This window comes from Penicillium angulare (genome assembly GCF_028827245.1).
Source record: "Penicillium angulare strain IBT 27051 chromosome Unknown utg000005l_segment0_segment0, whole genome shotgun sequence".
Taxonomy (NCBI): Eukaryota; Fungi; Ascomycota; class Eurotiomycetes; order Eurotiales; family Aspergillaceae; genus Penicillium; species Penicillium angulare.
Window position 1 is genome coordinate 777,531 of NW_026623164.1, and position 12,627 is coordinate 790,157.

The 12,627-nt window shown below is 46.8% G+C and overlaps 5 protein-coding genes across 5 annotated transcripts; 1 reads left to right on the forward strand and 4 right to left on the reverse strand.

The window, feature by feature from the left end:
- Positions 1–828: 828 nt before the first annotated feature.
- On the reverse strand, positions 829–3,606 carry N7478_007682 (pentatricopeptide repeat protein; the record flags this gene model as incomplete). Its single annotated transcript, XM_056923896.1, has 1 exon — positions 829–3,606. One exon carries the CDS (start codon positions 3,604–3,606, stop codon positions 829–831), a length of 2,778 nt encoding a protein of 925 aa, XP_056776622.1.
- A 580-nt stretch (positions 3,607–4,186) lies between these two features.
- Positions 4,187–6,077, reverse strand: N7478_007683 (putative tetracycline-efflux transporter; the record flags this gene model as incomplete). The annotated part of the gene is made up of 3 exons (XM_056923897.1): positions 4,187–4,278; positions 4,335–5,781; positions 5,889–6,077. 3 exons carry the CDS (start codon positions 6,075–6,077, stop codon positions 4,187–4,189), a joined length of 1,728 nt encoding a protein of 575 aa, XP_056776623.1.
- A 599-nt stretch (positions 6,078–6,676) lies between these two features.
- Positions 6,677–8,116, reverse strand: N7478_007684 (ferrochelatase HEM15; the record flags this gene model as incomplete). The annotated part of the gene is made up of 3 exons (XM_056923898.1): positions 6,677–7,134; positions 7,206–7,788; positions 7,883–8,116. The coding sequence occupies 3 exons, from the start codon at positions 8,114–8,116 to the stop codon at positions 6,677–6,679; spliced, it is 1,275 nt and encodes a 424-aa protein (XP_056776624.1).
- A 488-nt stretch (positions 8,117–8,604) lies between these two features.
- On the forward strand, positions 8,605–10,873 carry akuA (uncharacterized protein; the record flags this gene model as incomplete). Its single annotated transcript, XM_056923899.1, has 6 exons — positions 8,605–8,667; positions 8,730–9,341; positions 9,401–10,247; positions 10,303–10,406; positions 10,467–10,694; positions 10,763–10,873. 6 exons carry the CDS (start codon positions 8,605–8,607, stop codon positions 10,871–10,873), a joined length of 1,965 nt encoding a protein of 654 aa, XP_056776625.1.
- Positions 10,874–11,302: 429 nt separating this feature from the next.
- Positions 11,303–12,482, reverse strand: N7478_007686 (uncharacterized protein; the record flags this gene model as incomplete). The annotated part of the gene is made up of 5 exons (XM_056923900.1): positions 11,303–11,400; positions 11,564–11,691; positions 11,762–11,861; positions 11,980–12,064; positions 12,126–12,482. The coding sequence occupies 5 exons, from the start codon at positions 12,480–12,482 to the stop codon at positions 11,303–11,305; spliced, it is 768 nt and encodes a 255-aa protein (XP_056776626.1).
- Positions 12,483–12,627: the final 145 nt, after the last annotated feature.

A 12,627-nucleotide genomic window follows, 5' to 3' on the forward strand; every position in this document is an offset into this window, starting at 1 on the left:
GTCATTGGAAGAGATTTATCCAAAAGTGGATTATCTCACATCAGATATCGCCTATGAATTCACCTTGAAAGGCTTCCCTTCCCGCATCATATATCATCGATACCATTTTTGACCCAAAGAACGATGATTGGCTAGATATAAGGCTCCCAAAGGCATCGTCAGTCTCCAGGGCTTTCGGTCAAGCTAATTTCCTCATGTCCAGCTATAGAAGCAGGGCTTCTTAGACAACGATAGCCTCGTCCTCCATAAAATGCAACCTGGCTGTTTAAGAACAGTAGGATAGAAAAGATTTATACCTGTTCAAGCTGTTATAAGATTCGCGAACCCTTCTAAATATATGAATAGACATTGTTCGAAAAATAAAAAAGGAAGAACTATCTAAATTTGGCCTACATATGAGACATATGAAAATTTGTACCTTTTTAGATATACTATTAGTTATGAAGTGTGATTTAACAGTTCCGAAGGACAATCTTACCATGAGTCCTGAATATAGCCGACTCCCCCAAGAGTCTAAGCTTACTGTTTCTTTATCCACATATTATAAAGGATATCTATCTGCTCTGGGTCATAGGGAGGATATCCATAAACTTGCAATGATCACAGGCAATAACGCAACCGTGGAGCACTCGGCCTGACAAACTTATACTTGAGCTGAAATTTAGAAAAGGGAAGGGGCTATACCCATCCGTAGGGTAGGATTGGATGCGATAATACTAGTATATGATGGATTCATCAGACATTGAGTGGTACAAGATTGGAATATCTATATATGAAGTTCATTATATAATGATTTACAGTGTATTGATGCGTTTATTGTACATTTATTTACATCACCCTTGTTGTAGGATGTTCGGGGTATAAAGGATGTTCCGGCTGTCTGCGATGAGACTTCACAGTCATACGCTCACTCCACCACAAATTCAACTCATCCTGATCGAACTGTTTCCGATCAATGACATGTTCAAACTCCATCTCCTCATCAAACGCGACAAGCGCCTCTTCCAACAGAACATCAGGCAACTCTTGACTTTTACCAGGCGCAACGGAAATTCGATCACGTCCCTGCTTCTTTAGTTCCGGATCAACCGTGAACTGTGCCCAGTGACTGGATCCGCTTTGTTTCTCTTGCAAAGCAGTTAAGAGAGCTTGCAAGGTCTCCACGGTAGATGGAAGATGTTTTTCCTGGATGAGGGGCATTAAGCGTTCGACTTCGACGACGAAATCGCGACTGACGGGTTCGTTGCGGGAAAGGACGGTCATCATGCACCACCATAGACCGCGGGGGTTGTTGATCCAGGTGTAGCCGCGGATGAGCATTTTGAGTTGAACTTGAGTGAAGCCGTAGGCTTTGCGCCATTTGGATATGTAGATTGCTGAGAGGAGGTTGACTGCGACGAGGGGTCGTTGTAGGGCGATCATGCGGCGGGCGACGGCGTTGGAAGCATGGTGTTTGAACTGGAGTCTTTCGTTTTCGACGCAGATTTCGTAGAATTCGAAAAGAGCCAGTTTGATTAAGGTGCTTTCGCTTACACGGTATGGGTCCAGTTGCATGATCTGCTGGAAAAAGATTGGGACGAAGCGCGGGCTGCGTTGAGAATAGTTGAGGGATGGGCGTTTGTTCCACGAGGACCATAGCTTCTTGATCATGTTTTGGGCTTCGGAAAGACCGCCTAGGCCTCCGTGGAGCAGAGTCGCAATGACACCGAGTTGTATTTGGATCGGCTTGACAGGGTATCCTTTGTCAACGGCTTGTTGGAGAAGTTGCTTTGCATCTGTATATTTGCCGACATGAATATGATGCGCCATTCTTTTGGTGGCGGGAACGTAAAGATTGATGGAGCTCTTTTCGCCGAGACCCTTCATGCTCCGAGAGAAAGACTTCTTGGCTTCGTAGCGGATTGGTGATGTTCCATTCTTTTCAATGTGATAGTATCCGGCGCCAACACCCATGATACGTCTAGACATAGCGACCATTCCGTGTTGTTTCTTCGCCGCCTGGAACATTTGCCAAAAACCCGTCGGACTATCTTGCATAGCTACTCGGCGTGCCTCTAAAATCCTGAGCATTGCATCGTGATCAATTCCGGTATTCCATTTTCGCGCATCAGTAAACATGTGGAATTTCCGGAGTGTCTCAGTGTCACATCGTTCCACCATTCCCTCAATCAAGTGTCGGTGGAGAACATTATCAGGCCGAATGTCGAACTCTTGCAAGTAGGTTTGGAGGAACTTCCAATTATCGGGACCAGAGTGAGAAGGCCAATACTCTGCCCAGACACGATCAAATACTCGGTTGAAGTTGGGTTTGTCTTTGGTGAATCCTCGCTCATGCATCTTGTGCAATCCAACGATGACACCCTCCCAATCACATTGCAGAGCTCTGCAATGTAACAAAAGACCAATGGTACGGCATCCAGGCTTGGCACCGTACTTTTCCTCCATGTCCCCAACTATAGCTTCCGCGTCTTCGTATTGACCTGCTTCAATATACGCCTTTACCAGGCCATTGAAGACCTTCTCAGTTGGCTGTCGTCCCAATTTGTTGAGCTCTGTGATAATCTTGCGGAATTCTATATTGACCACGTCAACATTCCGGGTCTTTTTCCATAATCCGTCCAGAAAGGTACCGCAAAGACCTCCATTGCGGTCATGTTCAATGCGCGAGTAGAAGAGCCGCTTAGCTTGAGATAGCCGGTTGGACTCAAGCAGGCACCGCAAAGTGACTTCTAAAAGGTACTCGGGTAGTGTGAATGTTGATCGATGTTGTTCGAAGATCGCAGCTGCAGATTCGACGTGACCTTCTCTTGCAAGCAAATGAATCATGGAAGACCACATCTGCGTGTCCATGACAGACACCTTATCAAGGCGAAGATAAATCGATCGCGCAATATATGTGTTGCCAGCCTTGCAGTTGACCCTGAAAATTTCATAACCAAGTGCTCGCCGCCCCCACGATATCGCTTCGTCCTTCCTCGGCAGGACAACTTTCAAAAACAGATTCGCAGCTTCTATGGGCTTCCCCTTGCCAAGAAGCCTATTTATTGATTCCTCGAATGTAGGCTTCCCTGCAGCCCGACGTACCTCATCCTGTTCAGCTTCTCGATCTATAGCAACTCGATTGTCGTGTTTGCTCTTCGGATCCGCATAGCTCAATGGGACATTGTATGAACGACCATGAGGCTTCAAAGCCCGCGGGGCTGGACTATCTTGTGACCGAACAGGATGAGAAGCAGATAATGCTACCCCGTCACCACCAAGAGAGCTTCGGTCCAAACCATGCCCAGGAACCTCAGTCTTATTCTGTAATGAAGCCCTGTCCTTCAAAGATTCGAGACCCATAAACTCACCAGCTTCCGCTGCCTCCATCATAACCGCAAGACGTTTGGCAGAAGCCGTGGCATCATAATTCGGCGCCGAGGTCCGGATCGTACGTTTGTTTTCGATGATTTGCTCAGCCACACGAATTCGCCGGTGGACATCGTAGGTTATAGCGGCGACGGTACAGAAGGTTCCCACGGATCCTGCAAAGGCCAATTGGCGGAGGACACGCAAGGCATTGCGAGAGGGGACAGCTGGTGTTGAGGGTGCGGCATTGGAGAACATGGTGTGCGCTGGCCGCGGAGTGCGCGCTGGGTTTACCAGCGGTGCATCAAGGGCTGTAGCAGTAATGAACAATAGAGTTACAATATCCAAATATTATATGAGATTGAGCCAAAATATGAAAGCAAAAGGGGATATGCCACCAGGCAATTGGACTGTAGAGCTGAAGGTTGAAATGGGACAACTTTTTTCGGTAATGGGGGAAAGATGCGCGAATGGGCCGTATAGTCTACCGTAACAGATTATCGTCCGATCACCCGATATTGCTTGGCTTCGGGATCCGAGATAGCGATGAAGATACTATAGAACAGCAAATACATGAAGGAGAAAAAAAAAACCCCGAAAATATGCATTGTTTTGATTGCTTGCGGACATTATAGATTTTTCAAGACATGGTGAAGCCCCAACCAAACTTAGCCATAATAAGAAATCCAAACTGAGCCTAAACAGAAGACAGTCCCATAGAGCGAGCCAAACGTACACCACGTCTACAGTAGCTATATGCAAAAACAATAATCAAAGCCGAAACAAATTTCCCCGATATACCATCATTAGAAGAAGAAGAAAGTCAGCACGAGCTCCTTTAACTTGTCAAAAGGAATGGGTCCCTCTCGTCTTCGTCCTCTTCGTTAGCCTCAACTGCAACATCACGTTCCGGCTCGTCATCAAGAGAAACTATAGTAAGATTAGCGAAAACCCAGTAGAATCTGCGACTGAGAGTCAAGACTAACCATGAGGGCGAATGAAAAAGCTCAGAAGGAACACAGAACCGAAGGTAGTTGACAGTGCGACGAAAACCGCCTGAGGGAACGGTCCAACAGTTAAACTGTAGAGCAAATTCAAGACAGTCGGGGCAACTATTCGTGCGAGGGCATGTAAAAGACCCGTTGCGCCAAGCAACTGCCCAACTTCATTGGGATGCACATGCTTAGTGATTGCGGACTGGATAGTAGGAGGACCCATTGAACCAAGGCAAGCAACTGTGCCTGATACAACCCAAACAGTACCCGTTCTCGACAATGCATAGCCGATAAAGCCAAGAATATCCAGCACTGTGGATACTTGAATGATTTTTATATCAAACTCATCGCAGCCATGAATCTTGCCGTCGTGCTCAGTCGGTTTGCGGAAATACCACGATGTAAGCGGCAAAATAACGAACAAGACAATCGTACGGATGCTACCCACGAACGCGACGTACAAACTCGTGTCGACGTCGCCCCAACCAAACGAGTATCGCGCATACATCACGATAACCTGCACCGCTCCCAAAGCGACACCGAAGATAACGGTGTCCATCATAGCCAGCATGACGATATTCCGACGCAGAGCGGGACTGGCTCCCTTGCGATTGGGAAATAAGACGCTCGGGTGTCCGACAGGTGGGTAGAGGATAGCGAGAGGAGTAAATAAATTCTTTGGGTTGAGATTGCTCCATGAAAATCCAGTTGATTCACCGACTGATTTCAAATTATCTCTAGCTCTAGCCGCAAGTTGAGAAGCTTTAGACAGAGACTCAGGGATAATGAAAAAGGCAGAGAACGCAAAGATAAGGTGTAGTAGTGTGCCCAGGTAAAACGCAATCAGCGGAGTCCCGGTCTTATAGATGATATACGCGGCTGCACTTGGGCCAGCTGCGACTCCTAAGAATAGAGCACCGTGGAATAAACCGAATGCCACACTTCTGCGTTCAGGAGTTGTACAATCAGTGGCATAGGAATGGAGAATCACCTGGGCTCCAGTGAGAGAGCCGCTCAAACCATCCAGCAGCGATCCAAGCAATAATAGATTGACGGGTAATTTGTCGGACCATGTGCCCACGATACAGGTCACCAGCTCGCTACACGCAGTACCAAATCCACAGAGAGCGATAATCTTGGTTCGGCCATAGCTATCAGATAAACGGCCTAGTCGGGGGCTCACCAAAGCTGCGAATGTGCCCATGATGAGGTTCATGTAGAGCTCGAACTGGGCGACTTTAGATTGAACTTCGGGTGTTCTGCATCGTGGATTGTTTTCGCCAGGGACAATAGGAGAATATGAGGGATTGGGGTGGTGGAGGTTTTCTTTGTCGAAATAATCACGACATATTAAATCGGTTGTCAGATTGATCTTGGGTACGGTGAGACCACCGAAACCAACAGTGTAGAGCAGCACGAATGGGAGCAACCAGTAGATCTATAATCAAGAATTAATAAGATATTAAATCAGAGCCTGGATAAGTGATCTAAAATGTTCAAATTTCAATGATAAAATGGCACTGAAGCCACTCCGAAGGCACTTACAGTCGGTTGTCTCCATTGTGGTCGGGTGTCAGCATCATTGTCTTTCGGCTGCTCATCCTCTGGCCATTCGTTATCACTGGCTAATATAGGTTCGTTGTGAACTTCCAAGGTTGAATACCCCGTACGACGACGAGTCTGTACTGTAGACTGATTTGTCTCGCCTCGAGCGAGAAGTTGATCGTTCTCCATGGTCGCGCAGCAATGCCTTCGGAGTAAGTAAGCAAAGGCAGAAAAGGAATCTTAGGGCGAGATCATAAGAAATAAGTAAAAGAAGATGAGGGGCCAAAAGGCCGGAAGCAAACAATATAGTCAGAGATTTAATTCGTCAGCACTACCTGGTCAGTGACAAGGATTTTGTGCTGCTGACGACCTTTTTGAGTGAGGGAGACAGAAACGGCCCCAAGCTTCGTGCGTCACGCTGCAAATGCTTATCAAGAGGATTTCTCCGACTCCGAGGGGGATCTGCGGTTAGATCCGCGGCCGAGTTCTAGACGTTCTATGCTGTGGGTAAAAGTGAAGAACGTGTGACTACTAATTCAATGTTATGGCTATTGTTAATTAAATACCAGTAGATAATTGTAGAAAATTGTTATGTTTCGGATTCCAAGTTTATCACCAAGGCCGCAATTTTACATAGTACAAAGACCCGGAAACACAGCCAAATGAACTCCTCAACTCCACAGTCGCAAATAAATTATGTACATGTATAGAATCCTTGCATAGAGTGGAACAAGATTTTCGAAAGAACAAGAGAGAAGAGGAGAGAACATGTGTAATATACCCAAATCTTACAAGACGAGAGAAGAAAGCTCCTTACCAGCGAAGAACTTCTTCTGCTCAAGGCATCGCTCACTGCGACATCCCTGGCAACGGAGGGTCATCTGCGCAGAGCAGGGTTCTCCATTCTGGAGATGGTCATGCGCAACATCTGCCAGTGCTTGAATGAAGGTAGGGTTGCCATTCAAACTCTCAGCACGCTTGACACCGGGGCTGTTGGCTTCTTCTATAACCTCCAGATCCAACTCGTATAGGGTCTCAATATGATCGCTGGTGAAAGCAATAGGCACAAGAATCAAATCGGTCTGACCACGCTTGACATATTCATTCACCGTATCCTGGGTCTGCGCACCCAGCCAGGCCGAAGGGCCAACCTGAGACTGCCAGCAAAGACGGTAGGGGTTGCTGAACTTAAGACGCTGCATCACAGCATGGACTGTTGCTGCTACTTCGGCGGGATAAGGATCGCCTGCATCAAGAAGATCATATTAGTCCCAATTCTGTTTTCTCGGTTCATCTAAAAGTGGATGAAGGACTTACCTCGGTTAACGACGCTCATAGGCAGACTGTGCGCAGAGAACAATAGTACAACCTTATCTCGCTTGTCTTCCGGGTACGTCTTCAGCTGAGCCTCGATATTTTGCGCAAACGCCTCAACAAGACCGGGGTGAGTGGGCCATCGGTCAATGACACTCCACTGAATTGCGCCAGCTTGATCAACCTCGCCATCAGCACGCTTTCCTTCCATACGATTCCGTAATTTCCACAATTCGTTCAACGAACTGCCAGTCGTAGAACAGGAATATTGTGGATATTGGGTGAAAGCAACCGCCCGGCCTCCCTTTCCATTACCAAATCCATCTTCAAATAATTGATTATACATTGTCTCCGTCAACGGGGCCGCATAGCGAAACGCAACATAAGGCTTGTGCGGCGCAGTCTCTGGCGAAATTTTGTCCAATATTTTGCACATCTCCTCGCATTGGTATTCCGACCATTTTCGAATTGGTGAGCCACCACCAATGTCGGCGTATTGCTTTTGGATCTTCGGGGTTCGTCGGCGTGCCAGGATTGGACCAATATATGATTGAAGGCGGCCTAAGGGAATCAAATCGCCATCGGACTGTAGGATTGGGAAAAGAGAAAGATTAGAACTGGTTCGTTGTTTGCAAGGTTTAAGTTTGTGGTAAAGAGGAGCAAGAGAATGGGAAACATACAAATAGTCTGCTCAGAAAGTCCTCCACTTGATCTGTTGTTGATGGACCACCCATGTTCATGAAAACCATTGCGGTCGGCCCCTTTGAACCAACTGCATTTTGCGTAACTGGTGGGACTGCTGTAGCAAGACCACGGCCTACCAGGGACTTGAGGCTAGCCGAGCGCAGGGTTGGGGTGGTCGCATTGCCCCATAACTGACGAGGGACCGCAGCAAAAGGACTGCGGAACGCCATGATTCCAAAGGAATTAAGTAGGGGTACCTTCGGTATAGTACTATAGGTTGTGTTGAAAGCAGAAAGGAAGTAATTAGTGAAAAGGCGTAATTGTACACCGCCTCTCAATGGAAAGTTCAGCAGGCGTAGGTTGTCTTGTCCAAGATTCTGCCCATCACAAGATTCCAGATCGCCGGAAAGCTCGCGGTCCGCGGCCAGATCGGGCCAAGTTGCTGCATGAGCAATTGGGGGCCACCGGGCCAATCAACGATTTCGTCACAGTCAGCAGAGTGCACATGTGAGTGACTAAGAGATCACATGACCTTCGCGTCACCCCCGCGTCAAACAAATCAAACATGGTTGATCCGGCGCGTCTCAAGGCAGCAATGACGCCACAAGCATTGGCGCCTTAGACGGGGAGCTTCTTGAGCTTTCATTCATTTCGACTCCGGGCTCTTTGTCACCACTCTCTCTTGTCAACCAATATTGACCATTGAACCGTGGCAAATATGGCTGACGATAGTTATGCTCGTGAGGAAGAATTGAATGAGGAGGAAGAGGTTGATGAGAGTGTGAGTGCTCCTTATACAGCTATACAATAATAATTCTAACAATTTCCCATTGCTATGTGTAGAGCTTCCGTGCAGTCAAAGATGCCGTCCTCTTCGCCATAGATGTCAGCAGCTCGATGTTGACACCCCGTCCTTCCTCCAATCCCAAAAAACCAGGCGAAGAATCCCCGACATCTGCCGCCCTAAAATGCGCATATCATTTAATGCAACAGCGCATCATATCAAACCCTAAGGATATGATCGGTGTTCTTCTTTATGGAACCCAGTCTTCAAAATTCTACGACGAGGATGGAGATGGCAGCGCTGATCTCTCATATCCTCATTGCTATCTCTTTACCGATCTTGACATTCCCTCCGCGGAGGAAGTGAAAGAGCTCCGAGCTCTTGCGGGCAATGAGGAAGAAGTGCGGGGAATTCTACAGCCGTCTGAGGAACCAGTATCTATGGCAAACGTGTTATTCTGCGCCAACCAGATCTTCACTTCTAAAGCCCCGAATTTCCTTTCGCGACGGCTGTTCATTGTGACAGATAACGATAATCCCCATGCCGATAACAAGGCTCTTCGATCGGCGTCGACAGTTCGTGCACGAGATTTGTACGATTTGGGTGTCACTATTGAACTCTTCCCCATTTCGCGACCGGACCATGAATTCGACAACTCCAAATACTATGATGTAAGTTCTAGTCCAGCATCTAGCATCTATCTCATATTGCAAAATCTTAACCATCACAGGACATCATCTACAAAACAGCACCGACCGATGGTGAGGCTCCCGCTTATCTTCAGCCTGACACCAAAACATCCACCGCCCAAGGGGACGGTATTGAACTACTTGACTCGCTATTGTCAAGCATCAACTCCAAATCTGTAGCCAAACGGTCCATCTTTTCCAATATTCCTATGGAGATTGGACCCGGGTTAAAAATATCGGTAAATGGGTATCTTTTACTCAGACGACAGGAGCCTGCACGGAGCTGCTTTGTTTGGTTAGGTGGAGAAACGCCGCAGATCGCCAAGGGAGTCACTACACTGTTGACGGACGATACAGCACATACAGTTGAAAAGTCCGATATTCGAAAAGCGTACAAGTTCGGTGGTGAATCAATCTCTTTTACGCCAGAAGAGCTATCATCACTGAGAGACTTTGGGGAACCTGTCATTCGGATTATCGGCTTTAAACCGATGTCCGCCCTCCCAATATGGGCCAATGTCAAGCACCCGACATTCATCTATCCATCCGAGGAGGACTACATTGGCTCCACTCGCGTCTTCTCTGCGCTGCATCACAAACTGCTCAAGGACGACAAATTAGCCCTAGTTTGGTTCATTTCGCGCAAGAAGTCTTCGCCTGTGCTTGGTGCCATGATTGCCGGCGCCGAAAAGACCGACGATAATGGTGTTCAAAAACTCCCTCCCGGGATGTGGATCATCCCTCTCCCATTTGCAGATGACGTGCGGAAACAGCCACCTGCTGATTTCGCGGTAGCCCCAGAATCATTAATCGATGCGATGAAGCAAGTGTTCGGGCAACTGCAGCTTCCCAAGGGGGTTTATGATCCTGAAAGATATCCTAACCCATGTGAGTTTCTCTCATGTGCAGAAGCCCGGGTGTGGTGGTACTAATACATCTGCAGCACTCCAATGGCATTATCGAATTCTTCAAGCATTAGCTCTCGATGAAGATCATCCAGGGGAACCAGATGACAAAACTATCCCCAAGTATCGGCAGATTCATAAGGTAAGAAATACCTAGTCAACTCCCACCCATATGATACAAAAATGCTAATTTGTCCTTCAGCGAGCCGGCGAATACGTTCTAGAGTGGTCCAAGGAACTCGATACAATTAACGAAAAGATGTTTGGCGGACCACCAGAAAGATCAACGCTTGTCAAACGAGGCCCAAGAGACAGTAACGGGGATGAAGGAGCTAGCGAGCAGCCCTCGAAAAGGGTCAAGACTGAGTCCGAGTCTTCTGATATCGATAGCGATATCAAGAAGGCTATGGAGAAGGGAACTTTATCCAAGGTTAGTTTGGGCAATGATTTTGCGGCCACCTGTATATTTCAGTGCTTTACTTACCGTTATTGATATAGCTCACGGTGGCAACTTTGAAGGAATTCCTTACTTCCCATGGTCGCGCCGCGGCCGGGAAGAAGGCCGATCTTCTAGAGAGAGTGGAGCAGTATTATGAGGACAAGTCCTAGTCAATTTGCATTCCAGCATCAGCCATTTTTGTAACGAATGATGATCTACTGTTTATTTTGTGTCCATCGGAACGATTCGAAATATCTAGAACTAAGCCGGGTCCAATTTGTTCCTACTGAGCAAATCAATGTCGCCCACATGGAACGAACAAACATTGCCAAATCAAAAACTTCGAATCCCCCGAATAAAGTTGAAACATAACAAAGTTAAACCTCCGGAAATTCCGGAAATTGTGGAGGCAAGAATGATCTTGGAATCGTCAGTGTTTGACTCGGACACTTGAAAGCACGTACTAGTAACGATCATATACCGTTGTGATCAAGCTGTCGTGTCTTTTCAATATTGATACTACCGAAAGTATATAATTTTTCAGATACTATATAGTATACTAGTATTGCGAAGTAGGGAAATGCCGCGGGTCATTGACGCTACATCTTCGTAATGACCAACGTTCTTGTCTCCACACTTTCCCTTGAGGGTGCATCAGTAGGCGCCGAGGGATTATCCACAGACGTATGCGGGCAAACTAAAAAAACTTTAGGGGGTTTCCAAGTCAAAAGGAAGATAACATAACATACATCTAGCGTTGCCACCTGGCATACTATCATATGTCAAAAATATAAAGAGCTCATCCGCTCTTTGATCGGGAAGCCAGTACCACTTCTGACTTGGACTGTATTTTAACATACATATCTCTTTTCTCCGAGTAGCAGAGCGTACTCGGTCTGCAGCCAAGAGGTCATGCATATTTACCGAGCCATAGTCGCAGAACGCCATTGGTCGGTCCTCGCACTTGGGTAGTAGGCATTTCCAAGTACTATTATGGCATTTAGTCAATCAATCTTTAAGATAGAATCCAGCCTCAAACGGAGTTCAAGTTATCTTACTTTATGAGCCGGAAGCGGTATCCAGGCTGAGAGTAGGTTTTCAGTTGATCCTCATTCATGAGACGCTTTAGTTCCCCCGGAGCAGTATCCGGGGAGACATCTGTAAATTATCAGTCTATTCTGATGGATGGTGTCATCGGTGGGATAATTCTAACCAACTATTGAGGCTGTAAGCGGAGTCAATCAAATCGAATCAGTATCAGGTACCTCAGACTCACCATGTGCAAAAGCCGCGGCTTGTTCCACAAACAATGGGTGTCCGGGGTCGTACGTTTCATAGTCTCCCGGCGAATTCTTCCGTAGCTTATTTCTCAGCAAGTTAGAACCAGCGTATTTTGTCGAAAGTAGAGTCGACAAAACACACCTTTACATCATAACAAAACGTGAGCTCTGCATTGAAATATGAAGCGAGAAGCTCCTCAGTCTCCTTGCGGTAAAGTGATGTGGAATCCAGGGATATAACACTGCTCGGCAGGTACTTCGACTTGTGCTCGATATAACAAAACCCACTTCGGTCCAGAGTAATGTTTTCGTTACCTCGCATGCCAGATACATTCACGGATTGAGAAAGCAATTTCACATTATCTGTAGCCTTCTGTTCTTTTAAGTCCGGGTTTGCAGTCAAAGATTGGTGAGAAGTAAAAGGCTTTTCGACTTTGTATTTTGGCAGGTCGGCAATAAAATTGATATGGGGGGAGATGTTTGATGTGGTGGACGCCATGACGATCTTAAGATTCCGCTGTTAGGAGATAATTATTAACGGAACGGAATCTTGGGGACATTTAGGGGATTAAAGGCTAGAAATGGGAAAGCAGGCAGGAGGTTACTAGGATGACATCACTTTTAGAGTTCGTGTAGATCGAACG